The sequence below is a fragment of the Dreissena polymorpha genome, chromosome 10 (assembly GCF_020536995.1).
Source record: "Dreissena polymorpha isolate Duluth1 chromosome 10, UMN_Dpol_1.0, whole genome shotgun sequence".
In the NCBI taxonomy this organism is placed as follows: Eukaryota; Metazoa; Mollusca; class Bivalvia; order Myida; family Dreissenidae; genus Dreissena; species Dreissena polymorpha.
In genome coordinates this window covers 60566863-60592584 of record NC_068364.1, presented here as the reverse complement: position 1 = coordinate 60592584, position 25722 = coordinate 60566863, and the positions used below count along the sequence as shown (strand labels likewise).

Sequence of the window (25722 nt, the reverse complement as noted above, 5' to 3'; positions counted from 1 at the left end):
TCAAGTCGTGGGAACGACATAAATTAAAGGGATCTTTTCACGCTTTGGTAAATTGACAAAATTGAAAAAAGTTGTTTCAGATTCGTAAGTTTTCGTTTTAGTTATGATATTTGTGAGGAAACAGTAATACTGAACATTAACCATGCTCTAATATAGCCATTATATGCATCTTTTGACGATTTTAAAACCTAAAAATTATAAAGCGTTGCAACGCGAAACGATTGAATAATTTGGAGAGTTCTGTTTTTGTCGTTAAATTTTGTGAAACTACGAAGATTGCTTATATAAGGTATAAAATATGTCACGAATGTGTACTCGGCGTAATAGCTCAGTAGGCTAAAGCGTTTTTACTTCAGGACTCTTGCAGGACTCCAGGGGTCACTGGTTCGAAACCTGCTCCGGGCAACGTTCTTTTCCTTTTTTAAATTTTTTTCTTGATTTTTTACTGGAGCTTTTATGATCCAATGGTTACATTTATCAATATAACGCATTTAATGAATAATTTAAAAAAATGCCCAAATCTGTGAAAAGGCCCCTTTAAATCGTGGTAGGTAACTACCGGTAATCTTTGTAGCCTAAATAGTCGAGTCCATCTTTCATGAAAATCCTTTAAATTGTAGAAGACAAAAAGACACACAAAGAGGCTCATACTTTTGGCCCTCCAAGTGCGACCTTGACATTAAGCTTGCCTGACTAACTCGTGACTTGATCAAAACATAGTGTGTTAAGTTTCATGAAAAGCCTTCAAAAGCCTTGCACGGACACGGAGAAATAAACGGAAAAAAACGGACTGACTGGCAGACCACTAGCGCATGGCATTAAATACTCCCGTTTGCTACGGGAGATTTTAAATAAGAGATATCAAACAAACTGTTTATATTAAAATATTAAGAAATGATAAAATAGAATAACATCGACATGAAGTATATTGAACACGTTGGTACTTTTTATCGGAACTACCGGTAATAAACGAAGAAACTCGTGAAACAATAGCCGGAGAGAAATTCTTATTCTCATCCACTAACCAAACACAAACTATAGAAATAGAACTACATGTATTTAAACTGCGATAACCGGTTGAAACGTAAAAAGCAACGCATAGTGGGTTATTACCAGTTTTTGAGCTAGCCTAACCTCGCAATTACGTTAGAATTAATCTCAAACAAAATGCGCCTATGCAGACAGAAAATGAAAACATGATTCATAACAAAATGGGATGCGTGAATCAATTATTACTCTTTTTTGAGCCCAAGTGTCGTAAGTATCGGAAATCTATCAAATAGAGTAAAAGATAGGTAAAGATTTTAAAGTATAAAATTTGCGACGTTTTTACAGAAAGTTGTAAAACAAACTAGGTGTATGACAAATTCATGTTTAATCACCCTAACAAAAATAGCTCTACAGCTTCTAGCCTCTGAAGACTTAAATAGGAAAATTTTGAAGATGTGTACGAGAATACGTTCTACTGTATCCACAATTGCACATCACACATTAATTTGTTGTATAATTTAATATAGCTAACAAAAAAACCTATGGACAAAGTCAGAAGAAAAATGTTTGTTCTTACCCACTTCTTATGTCTTATTTGCAGACGTACACGACAGTGGTTATACTTTCAGAATGTATCATATCTTTACTGGACAGTATTCATATGTTTAAAAATATCATAGTTTGACGCACATGAGCTTTATCCCTATTTCTCAATTGGACTTTAGTTTTATAATCAAATTTCTTAGATGTCAAACTCTCAAAGGGGCGCAAGCATGTTTGTGACTTCTTTAAAATCGTAAACATGTTAAAACGAATATACAGTATTTAAAAATTAATCGGTATTTAAAATAAAGTTCTGATCATGACTGATCTTTGTTCATGTCGAAAATTATGCCTGGAATCTGCCCTCTATATGTATTGGTTGTGTTGGTACTCTTGGCGCTATCTGAGAACGTAAATTGTACGGTTTCACTCTCTACAACAGGCTGTCCTTCAACACCGTAGAAAGTATTTTGACCTTCGATGGTTATTTCAAAACTGTACTGTTTATCTTTCTTGATTGTTTTCGGATGTTCAAACAGAACGCTATAAACCTGTTCTTTTCCGTCCGTTTCCAATACCTTGTGCAAATTGAGCATATTTGCCCTGTACGGCTCCTGTACCAGCCGGATATTAACTGACAGCTGACCTTGGCCCTGGTCTGTCCCGTACAACTGCACGCCTTTCAGAATTATGTCTCTGGAACACATGAAAGTAATAGCATCCACTTTTTCCCGTTGACCGCTATATGACCAACCCGATGTAACATGTTTGAACCTTCTCGCTACAAACATAGGCATCCGTTCCTTTGTCTCGAAACCACCAGCATCACCAGTCTTTTTGCGTGCAAAGAATCTGTAAAGTTGCATAGTTTGATCTTCTGAAAGAAGACCCGTTGGTTCAACTCTTTCACTAAAATACTCAGAAGACATTATCGGAAAACGTACGTGAAGCAAAGCATTGCCAGCTTCTTTGCGCATATTTTCTGGTGTCTCTTCCAACCCAAGCCTTTGGCATTTCAACTGGGCATATCTGAAAAGGCAATCGAATACAATATTTTCTTTCAACGGAAGTGAATTGGATTTGATAATATCACTATAGCAATCTGAGCAGAGTTCCGTAACTGATTCGTCGTTCAGAACCGGAAGTGGTTCCAACACAATTTTCGTCAGACACTGTGTGCGCAACTCTTGATCTGCGAATACATGAGCATTTTCCATAATAATGCACATATTTGTTGTTGACATTGCTCCTTTTAGGAACGCCAGACATTTCTCAATCAGGCCTCGTATCAGGTACTTCTTTGCGCAGTATAGAACACTGAGAACGTTGTCCCCGTCTACGGATGTCTGCTCGCAATATACGAATCTGAACAAAGGGAAGAAGACATATAGCAAATAAACACTTGAATGTTAATAAAAACAATTTAGACGTTAAATATTTATAACACAGATTTGATATGCTGTGAGACGTTAATTAAAACAAAAGAATTTTTTCCTTTTTGCAAGTAAAGTGGGGCCAATTTAGACCCCTGAGGCGTGTTTTGAACAAACTTAAACGATGACCACCATACATTATTGCGTAACAAAAATTAAACTCTTTATTCTTCTTGTTTCAGAAAAAAAGTATTTAAAGGGGCCTTTTCACAGATTTTGGCATATTTTGAAGTTTGCCATTAAATGCTTTATATTGATAAATGTAAACATTGGATCTTTAAAGCTCCAGTAAAAAATCAAGAATAAAATTTAAAAAAGGGGAAAAAAGTAGCCGGTACCAGGGCTCGAACCAGTGACCCCCGGAGTCCTGGATTTAGTCTGAAGTAAAAACGCATGAGCCCTCTCGTATATTCCGCTGGGTGTACACAGTTTAAGTATTTTATACCTTATATAATCAATCTTCGTAGTTTCGTAAATTTAAACGACAACAGAACTCTCCAAATTATTCAATCGTTTCGCTTTTCAACGCTTTATAATTTTTAGGTTTTCAAATCGTCAAAAGATACATATAATGGCTATATTGGACTATGGTAAATGTTCAGTAATACTGTTTCCTCACAAATATCATAACTAAAACGAAAATTTGCGAATCTAAAACAACTTTTTTCAATTTTGTCAATTTACCAAACCGTGAAAAGATCCCTTTAAGTCTATGTAAATTATGTGACCCTGGTGTTGGATTGTTTTGGAGAAAAATTGTTGAGGAACACCATAAATGTTACATACAAAATATAAACCCCTGACCCTTGCAGTTTTATATAAGAGGATTTGTAAAGGGTTTTACCATGAACGTCAATATTAATCATGCTACCCTATGGTCGTGGTTAGTTTTGATCACTGTCCATTGCAGTTTGAGAGATTTTTTAAGTTTTCATAATTACAGTCCATTTTTATCTCCGGAACGATTTGCACAACTATAAGGGATGCCACCAAAACCGCAAACGTCAGCGTGATAGATAAGCTGCGTATCAGCGTAATATATACGCATTAGAAATATCAAGATACGCTCAATTTATCTTTTGCGTACATTTAAGCAAGCCAATCTGGACTTACGCTAATGCTGTAAATTCTCTGCGTACATCGTAAACAAATAATAAAAACAGCTGATTGTCTTTTGCAAAAATATGAGACTGGTTATCGTAAAAATTAGAGCTGGATTGTAGAAATAGTGGTTGTCGGCTCTTTCGGCCCCAAGCTCTTTCGGCCCCGGTTTTTTCAGGCTCTTTCGGCCCCAATTTCATGCTCTTTCGGCCCAGGTACCAGGCTTTTTCGGCCCCATTTTTATTTGAATTACAACAACAACAACAACATTTATTTCGGCAATTAAGCTACAAATAAGCTTCTAGCCTACAATTAGATAAAGCAAATGGTAATTCTTCAGTTAAAGATTGCTGTGATCAGTGGCGTATTTAGGTGGGGGGCTAGGGGGCTAAAGCCCCCCCCCCCCCAGCTGGCTGGCTAGACACGATTTTTAATAAAAATGAGCCCCTTACAGTTTCAATCCACTTGTGTATTTCCTGTCATTTGTCCCTAATTAAGCCATAAACAGCTGTCGATTTGTGTGACTAGCCCCCAGGCATGTGTACAGACGATCTAACCTTTGTCAGCTAAAGTGCACGCTTCATTGGCTGTAAGTAATAAACTGCGCTATTTGATTGGCTGAAGAAGATACATTCAACTAATGAAATTCATCCAAACATTTAGCTATAGATAAATGTTTACAAATGGCTGCCGCATGAAACTTGTGAAAAACAATCTTTCAATTTGTAGCAATTAAAGAGTTTAGACGAACGCAATGGACAATCATTATTATTTTCTCGGTAATTTCTTTGATGAATTTAATTGGTATTAGCTCTTTAGAGTGATAATCCTTTTGAGAAACAAGTTATTGCCAGTGAAATTCAACTGCACACTTAATGAATGGCAATTATATTTTTATTTGTTTTTTTTTACAAATCGGGCTAACTGCTTTGATGTTCATCCATAGTTTTTAAAATTAAAAGACTCAAAAATGAAGAGTTACTTTGCTATATGAAACTAAATCATTTTCTTAAAGCGTGACAACATCGAGGCAGCAACACCCGAATTAAACTACACAAGAAACCTAACGACTCCCTTTATTGACACTTTTGTGAACGAAATGGACACCCAATTCAATGATTTGCAGACTAAGGCAGCCATGGGATTGAAGTTTATACATGAACAAATGTGCTCCTCTCCTGTCAGTGCTAGTGAACTTGAATGGTTCAATGATGATCTCCCTTCCCCTCAGTCCCTCCCTGCCGAGTTGCACTTTATATGGCAGGCTAGGTGGAAAGGTGTACCCAACCCACCTTCTTCCCTTCAGGGCTCTGTTGCACATTTAATTCCTAGCTGTACCCCACCATTTACACTGTTTTGTCCATATCATGTGTGTCACATCATGCAAGTGTGAAAGGAGTATCAGTGCCCAAGGACTTGTTAAGACAAAACTAAGATCATCAATGGGTCAGGACAGGTTGTCCGCTGTGTGCCTGCTTTCCATTCATAGGGACATGGACATAAACATTTTAATGTTGTACCTAAGTTGACCCAGTAGGATATCCAACAAGATTAAATAGGAGGTCCACCCATTTAACTCCGGTAAAAAAAGTTATGGATAAAGATAATGTCTCCCACCACTTTAGTGGTTTGAGAGACATTTGATTTACCCCTGTGTGTCTGTCTGTCCGTGTGTCTGTCACACTTGATGTGTGAACTCAAGTTCTTTTTTGTTTCACATGCACTTTTATCATGCAAAATGCTGATTAGATAGCAGGAAATCGCATCATTTCAAGGTGCCATTTCAAAAAAAAATTCGACGACGGAAGGGGACACCCCTCCCGCACCCTCCCCTGTTGAGCCCCCCCCCCTCTGCAAATTTTCTGGATACGCCTCTGGTGATTGTTAGTTGAATACACCCTAGTTAATAGGTGTAATAAAATATGGGGCCGAATGAGCCTGGTCGATTTGGGGCCGAATAAGCTTGGGGCCGAAAAAGCCTGAAATTTCTGACTGGGCCGAAAGAGCTTGGGGCCGAAAGAGCCTGCTACCGAAATGGTTATTTCAGTTAGCCAGTCGGTATATATACTCTGTATCATCTAGACGCATGGTAAATTTAGTATTGTTTTTTTAACAGACAGTTAAGCATTGTGTCACACCGGTCTTACTGTAGTGACGTAGTGACTACAATAACGTAGTGACGTCACCATCTATGTATAGAATGGACAGTTAAGCGCTTATGTTTATTAAATTACATGAAGTGGTCAGCATTGCTTCTTCCAAGCCAACACAAATTACTTCTCAGAGTAAAATTGATTCTTTGTGTATGGCAAAAATTGTATCGAGTAATAAAACTGTACTGCCAATACTGAATGATTTAATTTCCTCTGTTTTCAAATAAACAAGGAACCACTAAAACGCTAATAAAACAACTGTTGAAGGTTGGCAAACAAGTTGTCCGTGGCCCACGGTGGTGAACAATAAGGACGAAGATCTTCTTAAATGTATTCTGCCAACATTACAAGTTAAAATAACAAGAAATTAAGAAACCTACTTATATGAAGGAATACACATAGTTAATGGTTAATTGTGTTTAACATTATTAATGTAGCGTGTTTGTACCCCGGCTTTAGTCTGGTTTTACTTTTAGCAAATTACCCTTCAAGCAAGGCAAAATTTGACCATTTACCCCCATGCTTTGAAAAGTGGGGAATTTACTCCCATGGGTAAAAAATGATCTACAACGCTGATACGTACTGCAAAAGGCGTTCGAATGCTTCAGGCTCAACGTCAGGCAGCTCCACCTCCCTCTGTTGTTCGGCCAAGGGTCCGGCCAACATGGCGTAGAACACACAGCTTCGAGAGACCAGCATAAACTTGTGGGCCTGCAAAACACGCAAAATCCTACAGAGAAATGGCATGAGACTCTTCATCACAGTTTTAACTGTTTTATGTTTGTATTCAACAATTAAATAAGCATAACTTTTTTTCGAAGGTGCTTTGACCGTCAAATACCAGTACTTAGTATGGCATCTGATAAAGAAATGTCGATCAGATGCAGCATTTTCAGTGCCGTAAAAACATAGATGTACATGTGCTTTGGGGAAACAATAATACGTGTATTAAAGCCGGCACTGATGGTCACCGAAGTAATTATATCTGATTCCATTTGACTCGAACAAAATTAAAGTTTAACCTTCATACTCTTCCGTTCCAGTCCTACAATAAAGTTAATGTCACAGTCTAATTCATGCTCCAGCATGTATCTGTTACTCTCCGTCACCTTGCTATGCTTCGACTGCCAATCTGAACCATCCGTTGCCATTATAACTTTATTACGTCAGCAAACTTAACTCGTTTATGTTCTGAAACATACAAAACGTATATTATGAATCAAACTAGAGCTTTGTCACAGACGTGACGTATACCCCCACGTGCCGCATTGACACAGATTATTGTGCATGCTGTCTTCACAAAACAAGAGAACCTAATTTATGGGGATTTTAAGAATTATTATGCTATTATCATTTATAGCCATTTTGACATTTGAACTCTTGAATTCTTTCACATGACACACCGTCCAATGATGGTGAACAGATGTGCCAAATTATTTTTAAATCTCACGATGGACCACATAGTTATGGCCCGGACAAGCTCATTTATGGCCATTTTTTACCTTCGAACTCAAAGTGTGACCTTGACCTTTGATATATGGACGTAATTCTTTCACACGACACACCGTCCAATTATGGTGAACAAATGTGCCAAATGATTTGAAATTCTCACAAGGAACAACATAGTTATGGCCCGGACAAGCTCATTTATGGCCATTTTTGACCTTCGAACTTTAAGTGTGACCTTGACCTTGGAGATATCGACGTAATTCTTTCGCGCAACACACCGTCCAATGATGGTGAACAAATGTGCCAAATTATTTTTAAATCTTACAATGAATGACATAGTTATGGCCCGGACACGCTCATTTATGATCGTTGAACTCAAAATGTGACCTTGACCTTAGAGATATCGACGTAATTCTTTCACCGTTCAATGATGGTAAACACATTTGCCAAATGATTTTAAAATCTCACCATAAATGACATAGTTATGGCCCGGACAAGCTTTTGACCTTTGAACTCCAAGTGTGTCCTTGACCTTTGAGATATCGAAGTACTTTTTTCACAAGACACACCGTCCCATGAACAAATGTACCAAGTCATTTTAAAATCTAACGATAAATGACATTGTTATGGTACGGACAAACTTTCAGTTAAAAACACACTAATTAACCCCCTGACCTAGTTTTTGACCTGGCATGACCCATATTCAAACTTGACATAGACATCATCTAGATACAACTTCTGACCAAGTTAGGCGAAGATCGGATAAAATTTCGGGACAGACTTACAGACAGACCGACCGACCGACAAAGTGACTCCTATATAGTCCCCATTACCAATGGTAATGGGGGTATAATAATGTAAACAATTTAAATAAAGCAACTGCAGTACAAGTAGAACTGCGTATACAATTAGCGTTTAAGTTGAACTATTAGTAGTCGCTAAATTTATAGCATAGACGTAGATCGACGTCTCTGTTTATATATACACAAATGTAAACATATTAAATGTATGTAATGCAATTAAATAAATTATACCACATAGTTTATATTTGGACTGAAAACGATGTTTCCGTAACATTACAACTGTCAATTCATCGTGATCTGCAGTATACTTGCTTACAGGTATTCACTTGAAGTTTTATAAAGTTCAAGTTGATTTTAAAATAAATAAAAAAGCACTGACACTTGTAAACACTTGAAAAGAAGATGCACACATTAATTAACATGCGCGAGAGGCGTGAACCTTCGCTCTTTGTATTAAAAATAAGTGCATATACCTTTACCCAAAATACGTGAAAAGTTATCAATTCATGTCGCTTAAATCCACAGTAGTCATGGTAGTCGACAGTGCACGCTCATAGTTGAAAGATTTCGGGAGCACATATTGGAATTCCACATTGTTCACTAGTGTTATGTACTAAATAATTACACACACGTGTAAACCTTCGCCGATATGCTATTCAGAGACAAGAGACACAACATTGTGATTTATTAATAGAAAAAAATACCAGTGTTATAAATAACCAACATATTTCCAGTACGTTACTAAATATAGACACGATTTATTGTAGTGTAACCTTGCAAATCGAAAGCACTCTGGACCCAACCGGCTTTTCCACTCTTTACGGAGACTCCGGAGATGAACGAAGTGTTACGATTGAATCGAAAGTGGTTTCCCACAGATCCATAAATAGTCTATCAAACCTGGTTTATAAAGTACTTTACATGTATTTTATCCTAACAACTTTTATTGCAACATAATGATTATTTTTAAAAAGCTGTTATACGTTTTCGCGAAACACTGTATGTATAAGGAGGTTTCACATTGACAATAAATAACATGGCAGCATCGGGGACATCATGTTGTTTTCGTCGGGTTTATTTCTTGTAAGTCTTGCAATTAATGATATCGCATTCTATACATAGATGGCGACGTCATTTATCTGAAAGAGCGTTGACACATTGATGATATCGATTAAAGTATGGCGTAAATCAACTAAATGACGTATAAATAACTGCTACTTATTATATAAAACACGATGACATTATTCATTTATTTAGTATTAAAACAAAAAAGATAATAATAACGTCCGCACGCGATAAATATTACGTGTGCACGCGAGAGTGATTACGTCCGCAAGCAGAACAGAACATAACAGCTCTTTATTTTACACCCAAGTATACAAGGTATACAATAAGGGCAACGTAACAAAAACGAGTTTTACAGTATTTTTCCGGTTGAAGGTGGTAACAGTTAAAGGACAGCTAATATAAGTGTTAGGAAGTGTTACTATTAAAGATAAAAAGGGGAACTATTAAATGGGAGTTCAAACACATACAGTGTGTATACAAGTTCGTTTTGGGGGGGGGGGGGGGACTGACATATTATCTTTACATGTATATATGCAATAATTAATCAATATCAAAATACATCGAGATAAGAAAAACACACAACAAACAATCATTTGGATTAGATGAACACAATGCGTTATAAACAATAAAACTATTCAAAGCAATGCAATGACGATACAAATTTTAAATATTGTATAGTAGCATGTAGCCCGGGGGCAATTCATTATTTCGTTCGCGGTTTAGGCTGACGAGTACAATCAAAGCGCTGAAGGCACTGAAGATGTTCGCTATTGCATAATTTAACACGCAATTCATTTTTCAAAATCAATCGCAAGTTTGAAATGAACACACGCCATTCAACTTTATAAAGTGTATGTCATAGCGTACGGGTCGAGTTTTGTGTGCAAGTTTTTATCATCCTTATTATTTCATAGAAATAACTTAAACAAAATAAAAACAACATGCTTTTTGGACGTTCTGAAAGCATAGAAAGTATGATGAAAATGGTAATGAGAACTTAATATAAAGAAAATTTGCAGTCACCATCATATTAAAGGAATATTTTTTCTTATATCAAATAACTATCTCACCAAGAATATAAATTCATAATGAAAGTTCCGTGTACAAAACTTTTTATTTTTGACACCATATACAAATTCAAAATATACAATAATCTTCGTATCTTGGAGCAATAAAAGTATATAAACATTGCTGTTTATGCTTTACTTGTAACCCGAGCAGTTCACACAGTGTCAACAACGCTGACATAAACATAGGTATAGAGCACTAATGCGCTTTTAGGCGTAACTGTTTTACTCAGTTTTCATCTTAGTGACTTTTACATAACGCCAACAGACACGCATGAATATTTTCGAATATTTAATAAGCTGATTCGAGATACAACCTCCGATTTTTTGCTACATCACTGCGTATGTGCTCAATTCAAAGGATGTAGCACTGTTCAGTGTAAGGAACACATACTCTCTGTATGCTTAAACGACACAAATTGTGGCCCTGTTACAATTACGCGTTACAATCCATCTCGCAGAATTTCACTTTCGCCTCCAAGATGAGAAAACAATCATTTGCGAAATAGTATAGTGTCACGATAAGAAAAAATCGTTTAATTATCATACCACAATGTTTGCCGTACTTGGTCAGCACGTCTGGAAGTCATTCCCTAATGTGTGAATAGGCTGCCATTATTACAAGTTTGCTATTTTGAATTCAATTTTGTATCAAAAAGCATTGTTCTTAAATGTGGCATTTTCAATTCGCAATGAGATTTGTAATGACCCTCGTCATGCGAAAATTGGTCTTATTCCATATGCGCCCATCATATAAATAGCCCACTCAGCTATCTCTCCTTCTGGTAAGGAGAAACATAACATATTGAGTGATTTTATAGCGAACAGCATCGCCTATGGCCTGACTGCGCAAACGCACATGTTGGGTTGAACAAACGCTTGCCGAAACGCATAAGACCCAATTTTCGCATGACGGCGCTATTGACGTGTGATTTAAATGTGTCGAAAGAAAACTGCGTTTAAATCAAATATCAACATACGATATATTTCGATAGTGAAGAAAGATAAAAATAACAAGGCATATGAGGACACATATGAAGTGCTCTCCCGTAGTATTTTTTTATCTACTCCCACTAATGTGTGGTTTGACAATGCTAACACACATTTCATGCCGTGAATATGCAACTTACAAGTGAAAAACACAACACAATAGTTTAACTTTTTGTTTAATTGTATTTATTTATTTAGAAAAGTTAATTGCAAACTTTATTTCAAAGTCAGCGTATACGCCGACTACATTTTTAAAAGATATTTATTGTTATAAGTATATTTAATATAATTTATTTAGTTGTTTTCGGTTTTAGCGATTATAAAGCATTTTCGAGGTTGCCTATAGTATGCCTTTAGTAATTGATGAACTTACGAAACAGGTCATTCGTATTATTATTATAAATTGTTTTTTATATTCGGGTTTAGCGATTATGAAACATTTTTATGTTTTTGTCTATCGTATCGCTGAAGTTATTGCTGAACTTATGTTCAACGTTTTATAAATTGAGAATATAAATAAGCGTTAACTTTTTCCCGAATCTATTAATAGCCTCAATTTACGACCTGTACTACGTCATTGAGGTCTATGTGAGAGCGTAACCTATTGCGTTGTTATCGACCGTGGACTTTCCTTTGTTAATCGACAGGCGGATCTATTTAGTCTCATATTATGAATGGACTGAGCAAAAATGCTACGTCATGAAGACGCTGCAGAAAGTGGACTATTTTATTCATTCATAAACAATCTCCTCCGCGACACGTACAATACGATCATTGTTTATTGATTATTTTCTATAAAATTATCGTTCAAAACGTTTGCATTTAACACGATAGTAAAATCATGTTTCTATTTGTGAATGAATATAATTGGAGAACTCAAACCTCTTGCATAAATTATACAACTCTTTCTCGCGCGGATACGCGTAGTAAGCGGGTATTGGGCTCCTAGTAGCTAAGGCGTATCGACCTGAATTTTAGACTAACCACCTTAGACGGTCGCTAAGCGACCATCTAAAAATGAGCGTTCGAATGGAAAAACGTGTCAGCAATTATCGGATTTTAAGCTAACGGATGGAGTTAACCGTTATAGCACCAGGTAAGCAGGTAGTGTTTAATAAAATAAACTTAGTATGTTATTTGAAGTGCTATATCATATTTTTAAATTATGGTATTTAACTGAATTGTATTAGGCTAAATTTTTTACCTCCGTTGAAGGCTTGAGAATGTCGAAGTTGACATTTTTTGTAATGTTAAATGGTCACAAATATTGTATTAAATAAAAATAAACAGGAAAAACTCCGTTACTTGGAAATCAAAACGGAACAGCAACATGCATATAATACATTGATGATGGTTGTCATTTGTAATCTTTGGAAGATCAGGAGACATTGGCCTGGGTTGGAAACATACTGGACATTTCACACTCTAGTGAATATTAGGATTTAGGACTTGTTTACCAAGTCTATTTAGAAAACAGATGCTTATGAAATAAATAAAGGGTGGGGTGGAATAAAAAAAGAAAGGAAAGAAAATAATTTGACAAGAACACACTTATGATAGTAATTGGATGAAATGGTAGTGGAGTGGTGTGGCATTACTATTGTTTAAAAATTTAAAGGATTATATTTATTAATTTGCACACTTCTTTAAGATGTGGTGTTGACTTTGTAGATAGAATTGTTTTAATAGTAAGGCTTGAAATTTTTGTATTGAATACACTTAAATACTATTCTCTTTGTGTTTGGAAGAAGGGGCAAAATAGAAGGTAATGTTCTTCACTTCCAACCTGGTCATTTGTACATTTTATGCATTTTCTTTTAGTGTACGGGGTGCCATCATATCTGCCTGTTTCGACTGGGAGGTTATGGTTTGCCGTTCTGATTTTAAAAAGGCTGCTTTGCTCACGCTGAGGCAAGTGTATAAGGTATTTTTCTAGTTCAATGTTCTCTTTGAATATTCTGTATGTTCTGGTTTTATTTGAGGTAGTGAGACTGCTTTGCCATGTAGCTTTATATTGCTCTATTAATATGTTTTCAATTATATTATTTATTTTTATATTAGTGTTCAATTGGTCTTGGTTGTGCCATAAATCTATGCAACCTGTTACATTGAGAATTTCTTTTATTTTATTTATCCATTTGAAGTTGTTGTCAGGGAGATTCATCCTATAGTTATATATCTGCGCTGCAAACTTATTTTGTTTCCCGTTAAGTATTCTAGTCAAGAAAGATATCATTTTTGCTTGAAAAGTAATTGATATTGGGTACCTGCCAAGCTCTCCATGTAAGAAAGATATAGGTGTTGAAGCTTTAGCATGTGTGATTTTCCATTAAAAATTTATTGTGGATTCTTTCAAGTATATCAATGTTTTCATAACCAAATATTTCAGATCCGTAGGTCAGGATTGGAAGCATAGTGTGGTCGAAAAGCTTTATAATGAGGTCGATTGGGAGGCTTGAGTTGTTTTCCCTTGTAAAAAGTAAGTGCATGGCTTTGGTTGCTTGTTCTGCTATATATTTGCGTGCTTTAAGAAATGATCCATTGCTTGAAAGAGTGGGACCAAGAAAATGATAGTTGTCTGTTATTTCAATTGGTGTGTTATCTATGAAAAAATGGAAGTTTTGTAATTGTCTTGCTCCAAATATTATTATTTTTGTTTTGCTATAATTAATGTTTAAGTGCCAGTTGTTGCAATATTCATAAAAAGTGTTTAATCTACTTGATAAATATCAAGCAGGGTTCAGAAAAGGCTACTCTTGCAGTGACCATATTTTTCGCTTCACTCTTTAATAGAAATCCTTAAAAAACGAAAACAAAAACTCTAGAGTTTTTGTTTTCGTTTTTTAAGGATTTCTATTAAAGAGTGAAGCGAAAAATATGGTCACTGCAAGAGTAGCCTTTTCTGAACCCTGCTTGATTTTTATCAAGTAGATTGTTGTTTTCCAAGAATTGAGTTAATCTTTGATTTAGTACAGAGGTGAAAAGTTTTCCAAGACAGCTTTATATTGTTATTGGTCGATTGTTATTGGGATCTTTAGGGTCGCCAGTGTTTTTAAAAATTGGGATGATAGTACCTTCAAGCCATGTTTGGGGAATAATTTCAGTATCAATGATACAGTTAAACAGTTTACAATAAAAGGGTATTAGGATAACTTTGGTTGATTTAATATAATATTTATGAAGGATATTATCTGAAGAGCTTGAGGCTTTAGAGTTTTTTAGGTTATTTATGCATTTATTTATTTGATGTTCAGTGAGTGGTGCGTTAAGATACATATTTGAGTCATTTGTGGTGTGTATATCATTTTGAAAACGGTCATCATTAATTGTATTTGTATTTATGATCTTGAAGTGCTCATAGAATTCATCAATAGAGGGTGCTTTACTTACTTTGTTTTTAGGTTTCAAGGAGTTCAAAATATTCCAGTATTGTTTTGGATTTTTTCTCATTTATTGATCTAAGTTTTGAAGAAGTGTTTTCATTATGTTTGTTAGTGAATATATTCATTGTTCTTTTGTATTGCTTACTTGCATTTTTTAATTTAAATTTGTTGTCGTTGTTTTTATTTGTTGTATATTCGTCTTTAGCACTATGGTAGTTTTGTCTGGCTTGATAGCATTGTGGTCCGAACCAGGGTTTATTGTTGGGCTTATTTACTATATGATTGTTTCTAAATTTTTCAGGGAACGTTTGAAGTGCTGTGTTGTGGAAAATGGACTGTGATTTGCTGTTTATGAATTCAAATGTTTCTGAGGATTGAGGGTAGGTGTTATGTTGTGATATTAGATTGTCTATGTCTGCCATGTTAATGTTTTGCTTAAAATGGTTTTCCATACCTTGTATCCAGGCTGGATGATGATATGTTGTTTAAGTGTCTTGTTGTGGCATTTGGTTGTTCAGTATTTTAAAGGTCCATGTAAGAGCACTGTGTCCATCAGAGAATAGGGGATCTGTTTCAATAATCTCAAATGAGTTAATGTATTGGAAGCAATCGGCTGTTGCAATGACATAATCAATTACAGACTTATCTTGGAAAGTGAGGGCACCTGAATTTTTATCTGCGTTTGGCCTTCCATTGAGGAAAAAAATGTTACTGTTTTAACAGATATCAAGAAATCGGAACCCATGCATATTTGTTTTTTTTTTGTCTAGGGAAACCCTTGTAAGTGGTACTGACAAATTTTCAAGGATAACACATTTATCGAGTTGTTGTTGAATTTCTTCGTCAATATCAAACAAATTGTTAAGGTGTGGGTCAGAGCGTATAAATCCTTCATTGAACCTGTTCGAGCATTTGTGTCGCCAGCCATGCAGACATATTTAAAGTTACTACATTTGTAATTGATTTCATTTTCTAAAACGGTAAACAAGTCGTCGTTAAAAAACCTTGAATTTTCTGGTGGCAAATACAGTGCACCTAGTAAGATATCTTCATCTAGTTTGGATAAGTTTTTGGATATTGTAACCCAGAGTATGTATTTTGAGTTATTTGGGACGACATGAACATATGGGCTAATATTGTCTTTTACATGAATACCAATGCCTCCTGATTTTCTCCTGTACTTTTGCAACCTGTGTTTTGATATAAAATGGAAACCATTTAGATCAACAATGTCATAATCATCAAGATGTGTTTCTGAAATACAAAACAAGTCAAACATATTTACAAAGTCAACACAATCAGGGTAATTTAAACTTTTATTTAGGCCACTTTCATTCAGGCAACATAATTTTAAATTTCTTTCTGGTTTCAGGTTACACAAGGCGCCTCTCCCCCCTTGGGCCTATTTTGGAGACTTCGAGGGATTTTCACAGTTCGCGTTTTGGTGATGAACATTTTTTCCATCCGTGTTTGTGTGAACAGTTTGGGAAGTTCTGGAATTAACACGTGTTGAAGATCGATCAGTGTTTGCGTGGGTATTTGTTGACTTTGATGTCCATGGGCGCTGGAAAGCAGATTCCCCCGAGGCAGACGATCTTTGGCTAATCAGGGCATGTGTGCGTCTTCTTGCTGGAGCAGGAGATTCAGACTGAGGACGCCTGGAAGTGTGTTTATGTTCATTTGAAGACGAGCTCATTGTGTTGGTGTGGATACCATGAACTGTTGGATCCGAGGCTCCTTCATATTGCTCTTTGGACTGTGTATTGTGGACTTGACTATGCTGCGTGACTTTTGGAGTGGGCACCTTATCGCCAGAAGCGGGCATATGGTGCACATCGTATTGGCGGGGTTTCGTACCAAGTGATTGGTGACTATAGTTGCCGTTTGGAGAGTGGTGAGCATTAGTCGTGATTCTGTCACCATTTAGGACTTCGCTCCAATCAGGAAACGTGTCTGCCAAAACATGACCATCTGTCACTATCTTTGCAGGATATACAATGCTTATTTTGCTATTTTGGTGCAAACCACGGAGTCTTTTTAGCTCTGGCCACAAACTTTTGCGAGCATTCGCAATCTCTTTTGGATAGTCTCTGTTTATGTTAAATGGTGTATTTCTTAATTTATTTGCATTTGCCAATATAATCTCTGTATCTCTAAAGTCTAGGAAATAAGCGATGATAGCTCTGGTGGAATTCGGGCGGAATCGACTTAGTCTATGTGCTCTAGGAATTGAAGGGCATGGGTCAATTTGAAGATTGTCTTTTAGGAACCTGGCAATTGTAGAATGACAGTCTTCACCTTTCATTTCGGCTATACCACCTATAATAAGGTTATTTCTCCGGCTTCTAGCCTCCAGATCAATTGACTTGTATTCGAGTAATCTCAATCTAACGTCATGTTGGTACACTGAATTTTCTAGTGATTTCACTTGGTTGTGTAAGCTCAAGCAGTCATCAACTTTCTGTTCAATACTGCTCATCCGTGCAAACATTACAGACAGTTTATCGTCGATAAATAGATTTTCATATTCATGTTGTGAGATTGAGTGCTCCTCACCTTGAGTACTTTGACTGCCCGTGTTTACTCGTGCCCGTTTTCTGTTGACCGCCATTTCTTTGTTTGCTAATACGTTGAATCGGTTTTCTGTCACAAACACATCATGCTCACCGCTCATATACGAGTTTTTATTGTTAGAGTGATCCATTGTGCACACTTTATTCAAAGCTATTACAATATTATACAATGATTGTCTTGGTTGTGTTTTTTTTTTCACGACAGAGAAAAAATGTCGACCATCTTGACCGGAAGTCGACACACACAAAAAAGCGATAGATGTAACATGCGCACCCGATAGGTGAATAATGATTATAGGTGTTTTAATCTTGGTAAATTTTTACTAAAGCACTTGAAATAAATTATAAAATGGCTGCTTATCGCATAGGTAACGATTTAATAACATTTAGTTTAAGTATTGTAAAGAATCGTCCACTTGACATTTATTCAAATTTCACTCACAGGGCGTTCAATTTCAAAGTAAACACTTGCATAATATGCTATTTTACTCAAATAATTGTTTTAGAATTGAGTTCAGGAAGAAATGAAGTATTCATAGAATATTTCTGTTCTTGCTGATACAGATTTGAACGAAAATATATTGACTGTGACATTCAATTGTCCATACAATATAACTAATTGAAGTTTCATTGTCTTAAAAGTAATGTTATGATATTGCTTTTGAAATAATCTTTCGAAAGACATATTGGAAAGATTTCAGTGGATTACCGTATAACTTCAATAAATTTATAAGCGCATTCAGTGAATGTATTACCGTAATTGTTCAGAAAGTTTTTTTTACTTTTCCTTTAGGAAAGTGATAAATTTACAAGTGATTGTTGCAGTTTGTTTACCAAACATATCCTAACAGGAGCAACAATTGAATAGTTTAATTAAAGTAAATTGCCATAATTAATTTCATTGTTCTATACAATTGAATTAATTACTTAACTTCAATGTGAACTTTCATTTTGAATAATAGTTTAAATTTAATTAAATTGTAGTTGACAATTTGATTTTGTCATTTTGAATGATAGTTTAAATTTAATTAAATTGTAATTGAAAATTTGATTAATTGCAAGATATACAATTATAAATACATTCAACATTATTAATAAAATTGTAGTTGACAATTTAATTAATGGAAAAATATACAATAAATAGATTCAACATTATTAATTAAATTGTTGTTGACAATTTGATTAATTGCAAGGTATACAATCAATAGATTAAACGATATTAATCAAATCGTAGTTGACAATTTGATTAAATTCAAGGTCAAAGATTAATTACCAAATCAATTTAAAATAAATTGATAGTCATGGATCCAGAAGCTGACAAATCAGATACAGCCTCATGAGGCATAAGTGAAAATGAAGTAAAGTTGCTGGAAGCTTTAAAGCTGTTGGGTATCAAACCAAATGTTGATAGTCCAGAAGGGATGATGAAGTTAGTTACAGGCATTTGGTGTTAAACCAGAACCGGAACCTATACATATTGTAACACATGCCAATGCAGAAAAGCCTGGAAGTTTTCAATATCCTAGAATATCAATATTCTATGGAGAAGACATAAAAGCTGGTGAAGTGAACTATGATACGTTCAAATATGAAATTGAAGCTTTACGTAAAAGCAAAGTCTTCACGTATGAACAAATATTGTTAGGAATTAGGATTAGGAGAGCCTTAAAGGGAAGTGCTGCTGATGTTTTGCGAAGACTAGGTCCTTATGTGGCCCTAAATGAGATTTTATTTAAATTGGAAAATATTTTTGGGAGTATAGAATCCCGAGAAAGTATCATGAGCAAGTTTTACTCAAGCCAGCAACAAGACAGTGAACCAGTTGTCAAATACGCCATGAGACTGGAAGAAATATTTGACCAAGCGGTGCAGTTAAAAGCTGTTAGACGGACTGACACTGATATACTTAAGAAAGTATTACATTCTGGTTTGACCAGAGACTTAAAACATATGTCAATTTATCAATGCGACAAGATTGACAATTATGATGAGTTCAAGAGAGAACTTCGGAAAATTGAAACCGAGTTGAAAGAGTCTGTGAAAGAACAAAAGTCGTGTAAGGCGGTTACCAAAGTAACTCCACCAGAAAACAATGACTTGTCAGAAAACAATGACTTGTCACAAATGAAATGATTGCTACAGCAATATAATGAAAGGATAGCAAATTTAGAAAAGGAAAAGGGCAATTCAATAAATACATATCAAAGGAGATACCCACTAGGAAGCCGTGGTGCTTACAGGGGTAAAATAAGTACTGATAATCGTGACAGGGGCACATACAGGTCATCAAGACCTACTGCTGATACCTCATTTCAAGGTACATGTTACATGTGTAAGCAAAAAGGGTCACATAATGAGGACTTGTCCTATGAATAAGGACAGCGAGATCATTTGTTACAAATGTAACCAGACAGGCCACAGGCAAACTATTGCCCAAAATTTTAAGTGTTCAGGCTGATGGGTCCAACTCGAGCACGAAGGTTTCAGACCAGCAATTATTTGGTGACACCAATGAAGCAGAAATTTCAATAAATAATATTAGTACCATTGCTTTACTTGACACAGGCAGCTTTGTGAGTGTTGTTTCAAAACAATTTTATAACAATCATTTATCTTCAGTCACTGTACAACCGTTGACAAATATAGTTAACATTGAATGTGCAGATGGGAATAGTTTACCATATGAAGGGTATATTGAAGTTGAAATTCAAATTAACAAGGGCTTACCTAAAGCTGAAAATAGAAATTGTCTTTTACTTATTGTGCCTGACACCAAGTACTCTAACAAAACACCCGTTATTCTGGGAACTAATGTTTTGCAGGAAATGTTGTCAGATTGCCAGTCTCAATATGGAGATCAATTTTTACAGAAGACAAACATGAACACTCCATGGTACTTAAGTTTAAGAACAATGGTACTACGAGAAAAAGAATTGAAAAGAAATCCAAGAATTGGTATTCTCAGAAGTGCTATACCGCACAAAATACTTCTTAAACCAAATCAGTGTATTGACATTAGGGGATATTTGGACAAACAAGTTAACCATCCAGATACAACAGCATTATACAGGAATCAACTCTGAGTAATTTGCCATCAAACATAGATATTACAACTGCTGCTGTGCAATTTAAGAAAACAGGCTATTCAGAAGTGAATGCTACTCTTTCAAATTTAACATCTAATACTGTCACTATATCTCCAAGAGATATTTTATGTGAACTTCAACCCGTCACTATTGCTGAAGAAGTATTTGAAAACATTGAACACTCTCAAAGAAAGAAAATGTTTGATCAGTTGAACATAGATGAACATAACATACTTATTCATGAACAAAAGGAGAAATTAAAAGAATTATTAGAATAACATAAAGAAATATTTTCTGTTTCTGATACTGACATTGGCCAATGTAATTCTATAAAACACAGGATTGATTTAATCAATGAAACACCTTTCAAACAACGTCATAGGAGAATACCACCTGGTATGATAGAGTAGGTTCGTCAACATATCGAACAACTACTAGCTAGTGGTGTCATTATCTCTTCTAAATCTCATTGGACTAGTAATGTTGTACTAGTAAAGAAAAAGAATGGAAAGCTTAGATTATGTGTTGACTATAGGATGTTAAATCAAAGGACAGTAAAGGATTCATATGCATTGCCTAGAACTGAAGAAATTTTTGACTGTTTAAATGGGGCTAAATAGATTTAAAATCAGGGTATCATCAAGTATAAGTAGAAGAAGAACATAAAGAAAGAACAGGATTTACGGTAGGATCAATAGGATTTTTTTTTGTTCAACGCCATGCCTTTCGGACTCACGAACGCCCCCGCCACATACCAACGCCTAATGAAGGAATGCCTGAAAGCACTCAATATGCGCATATGTAATGTTTTCCTTGATGATTTAATAATTTTTAGCGACACGTTTGAACAACACTTAGAAAGACTAAATTCTGTTTTAAATAGATTGATATCTTGCAATTTGAAATTGGCTCCTCAAAAATGTTTGTTCTTTCAACCCAAAGTCACTTTTCTTGGACATGTTGTTAGCAGTAATGGGATTGAAACTGATTCAGCTAAAATTGAAAAATTAAAAAATTGGCCAGTTCCAGAAAATTCAGATTAATTGAGATCTTTCTTAGCCTTCGCAGGATATTATCGACGCTTTGTCAAAGATTTCAGTAAATTAACAAGGCCATTGAATTAACTTTTACCTCCTACAGTTAACACAAATAAACATAAAAATTCTAAAGAATGGAAATAGACTGAAGTTGAACAAGCTTCATTTGATAAATTAAAAGAAATACTTTGCTCACCACCTGTTCTTGCCTACCCAGACTTTGAATTACACACAGATGCTTCTAATAAACCATTAGACGCTGTGTTGTATCAGCAGCAAGGCGACCAAAAGCGAGTCATAGCTTACGCCAGTCGTGCTCTTACTAAGTCTGAGCGTAACTATAGCGCATTTAAGTTAGAATTTCTAGCGCTGAAGTGGGCTGTAACTGAGAAGTTCTCAGATTATTTAGCCATGAAAACATTTTCTGTTCTGTTGACAACAATCCCCTTACTTATATATTAAGTTCAGCCAAGTTAGATGCCACAGGGCAAAGATGGGTTGCAGCATTATGACACTACAACTTCAGTATTACATACAGACCAGGAACCAATAATGCTGATGCAGATGGTATGAGTCGTTACCCATACGAGAAATTAGATCAACAAAATGTCATTCAAATAGATGACCAAACAGTCATAGCTATTTGCAATAGCGACTCAGATACTGTTAGGTCAATAATAGAAACTCTGCCAATGGCTAGTATGCATATTGTTGAGGCAACAGAAGAATTAGGTCGTGGATTGGCACTAAAAGAATTTAGAGAAATCAGACAGAAACAAAGACATGATCATTTAATTGATAGATGGAGAAAAGCTGTCATTGACCAGAAAATACCAACAAAGTTTAATTCTAAACAAGACTTAATTATGAGGAAACAATTTAATATTTTAAGATAAAGAGAGGCATTCTTTTTAGAAACATTAAAGAAGAAGATAGATTAATTGAACAGTTAGTCATACCTGACTGTTACAAAGAAGAAATATTGAAAGGAGTACACAACAAGGCAGGTCATCCTGGAAAGGAGAGAACAACTAAATTAATGAAAGAGAGGTTCTTTTGGCCAGGTGTAGCAGCTGTTTAGAACAGTAGATTAATGGTTGCGAAAGGTGTTTGAGAAGAAAGAACAATACTAATGAGAGAGCTCCACTAGTTAGCATTAATACCACATATCCACTCGAGTTAGTTTGTTTTGATTATTTGACACTTGAACCAGCTAAAGGTGGCATTGACAATGTACTTGTCATAACAGACCATTACACCAAATATGTGTTAGCCATACCAACCAGAAATCAGATAGCCAAAACAACAGCAGAAGCATTCTACAGTCAATTTGTAATACATTATGGGATACCGACACGCCTACATTTAGATCAGGGGGCCAATTTTGAAAGTGAAATCATTAGAGAGCTAAGTAATTTAACAAATATAAAAAAGAGCCATACTACTCCATACCATCCCCAAGGAAATGCCGGCCCTGAGAGATTTAATAGGACACTTTAAGATATGTTAGGAACGCTTGAAAAAGAACAGAAAACAGATTGGAAACACTATGTAAACTCATTATTTTATGCATATAATTGCATTCCTCATGACTCAACTGGATTTTCTCCACATGAACTGATGTTTGGTAGGAAACCAAAACTGCCCATTGATGCAGTTTTTGAAAAGTCAAGAGAGGAATTTGGCAACAAATCTATATATGAATACATGGAGGAGTTAAGATCTAGGATGAAAACAACACAACAAATTGTAGAAAAACATGTAAATAAGGCAAAAGATTAACAAAAGAAACAATATGACAAAAAGGCAAACGCTGTTTGGATATCAGTTGGTGATCGTGTTTTAGTACGAAAAGTGTCATTTGATGGGAAGCATAAAATTGCTGATATATTTGAAGAGCAAGACTATGTTGTGGTTGAGCAACCGCAAAAAGATATTCCAGTGTTCAGAGTAAAAGAAATGGGTTCAGGTAGAGAAAAAGTTCTTCACATAAACTTATTAATTCTGATTAAAAGTCAGAATGAAGTTCATGATAGTGGAGTAACAGATCATATTGGACTTTAGAAATGTTCAAACGGATCAGAAGTGAGTGTTGATAAAGAAGCCACAGATGAGACAGTTATATGTGACGTCACTGAGGAAGAAGATGATGATGGACTAGATTTTTGTAGCTACTACAAAACAGATTAGGGACGCCCAAAATGCAAGCATAGAATTGGACATAGCAGATGTAGATCTACATACAGAAAAGAGTCAGAACGAAGAACATGAAGAGAAGATGAGAGATTTAGTAGGAATTATTTCTGCTGATCAGACAGAAGAAACAATGGACGAACCTGAAGAAAGAACAACAGATGAAACAGGTGAAGAAGCAGCTGATATGACTGGTCAAGGAGCCGAAGTACTCCATGGCAACAGTATAGAAGCAGCTGAAGAACCCATAGACCATGACACTGAACAAGACATTCAGCTTACAGACACAGGTCAGGATGTTAGAATAGAAGATGGTACAGAAAGGACACGGAGGAGTGAGTCTGTTGAAACTGAAACAACTTGAGAACCACCAGTCCCAGTACCCAGAAGATCTACCAGAGAAAGACATCCACTAAATAGACTTAGAGATTATTATCTTAATTGCATGTTCGAAATTTCTCATGATTGTAAAATTGAAGCATTATCTGTATTGGATAATGCTGGTATTTTAGATCAAATTGATACTAATATAGCTCACCCAATAATTGGAGCTGTTATATAATGAATTGCTTGTATTCTATATAATAAAATGTTAATTGTTTAAATAAGTTTTTTTATCATTCTCATTTACTTTTGAGGAACATTGTAAGTTTATACTTTTGAAATTGTGCGGTCACAATTTCTGTTGTGGGGGAGTTCGCAAAGTGTATAATACTTTAATAATATAAAGTGTATAATGAATACTTTGTATGAAGTGTAAAGTTTACTACATAGCTGTGTGATGAAGTTTGATTGCATGTAAAACTTTGAGAAGTGTTACAGGTATGAATAGTACTGTGTAGTGGTAAATAGTGAGTAGTGTATATAGTTAATAATATTTAGTAGTAAATAGAGAGTAGTGTATACAGAAGATAAGTTTGTGTCTAACATGATATGGACGCACACAGACGTATACTTTATGACGAGAGGTCATTTAGGAAAGCGGGGGAGTATGTACCCAAGTGGTTTTTGACCTTTTTTATTAATTTGTAACCGAAATTCTTGTGGCCAGTTTTATCACTATTGGGTATGGTTTTCTGATTGAATCAATTGTTCAATATTTATGGTGGGAATTTGGAGAAGAAAGGCAAACATTTTCTTCAACCTTTCTTTTAGTATTAAATCAGGATTCCACTGGCTGCAGTCACGTGAGCTTGTAATGTAGAACTTGGAAGTACGAGAAGCCATTCATTTCCACCAATTGGATGGGGCGTTTCCATAGATAACTACATCCTGATCACTTATTTGAGTATTTCCATGAATACATTGATACGAGAAAACTGAAAAGTATTGAGTTGTATAGTCCTCTTATGTGAGTTATAATACCCCAAAGAACCCCAGGGTTATACTTAATGTGCACAGAAAATCATTTGCAGTAGTAAATCGTTTTGAATGAAATGAAAAAGAAATTCCTATAAATCAACGTTGTTGCTGTTGCTTAGTTTTCGGTGACGTGCACGGTTTTTGTAGGTATGCATTTAAGATCAATTGTGTCACATTATGTGTGTCACATTATGGTTAGAAATTGTAGGTGGAATATGTGGGTTTACCTCATGTAAGAAATATTGAAAATTTTATCAAAAGGGCCAGTAAACATGACAGTCACAAAGTGCACATATGTTCAAATAAGCTTATCGATGAGGGAGAGATTAAAGAATAGTATAGTTGACACAAGGCCGGGTATGTTTGTATTGGTCAGGCAAAAGTGTTTATTCAGTTAAATCTCTCATCAAAAGGTTTGAGAAAGCTTGTAAATATTTGGGTGGGTTGTTTATCCCGTTCCCAGGGCTTCATTGATTCAGTATCTTAAGTAA

General features: G+C 35.5%; 1 protein-coding gene and 1 long non-coding RNA gene across 6 annotated transcripts; one reads left to right on the top strand and one right to left on the bottom strand.

Annotated features, from left to right (window-relative positions):
• Positions 1-1360: 1360 nt before the first annotated feature.
• Positions 1361-9169, bottom strand: LOC127847234 (BTB/POZ domain-containing protein 6-like). Of its 5 annotated transcripts, none has more exons than XM_052378980.1 (4): positions 8946-9169; positions 7243-7411; positions 6804-6931; positions 1361-2898 (listed from the first exon to the last, which is right to left on the bottom strand). In XM_052378980.1, exons 2-4 carry the CDS (start codon positions 7369-7371, stop codon positions 1851-1853), a joined length of 1305 nt encoding a protein of 434 aa, XP_052234940.1. In that variant the 5' UTR covers positions 7372-7411; positions 8946-9169; the 3' UTR covers positions 1361-1850. The 5 variants fall into 5 exon arrangements, with proteins under 5 accessions (XP_052234940.1, XP_052234944.1, XP_052234942.1 ...); XM_052378984.1 differs by having other exon boundaries at positions 1361-2562; XM_052378982.1 differs by having other exon boundaries at positions 7330-7411.
• Positions 9170-13997: 4828 nt separating this feature from the next.
• Positions 13998-17726, top strand: LOC127848518 (uncharacterized). The gene is made up of 3 exons (XR_008034561.1): positions 13998-14076; positions 15282-15360; positions 16353-17726. It is a non-coding gene; the product is annotated as an uncharacterized LOC127848518 (long non-coding RNA).
• The last annotated feature ends 7996 nt before the right edge of the window (positions 17727-25722 follow it).

What these genes read in the sequence shown, in the direction of transcription:
- LOC127847234 (XM_052378980.1), bottom strand. Translation starts at nt 7,371, where the DNA reads ATGGCAACGGATGGTTCAGATTGGCAGTCGAAGCATAGCAAGGTGACG. An exon ending in TGGAACGGAAGAGTATGAAG is followed by an intron (nt 6,932 to 7,242) that starts GTTAAACTTTAA and finishes CGTGTTTTGCAG; the next exon opens with GCCCACAAGTTTATGCTGGT. An exon ending in GCATTCGAACGCCTTTTGCA is followed by an intron (nt 2,899 to 6,803) that starts GTACGTATCAGC and finishes CCCTTTGTTCAG; the next exon opens with ATTCGTATATTGCGAGCAGA.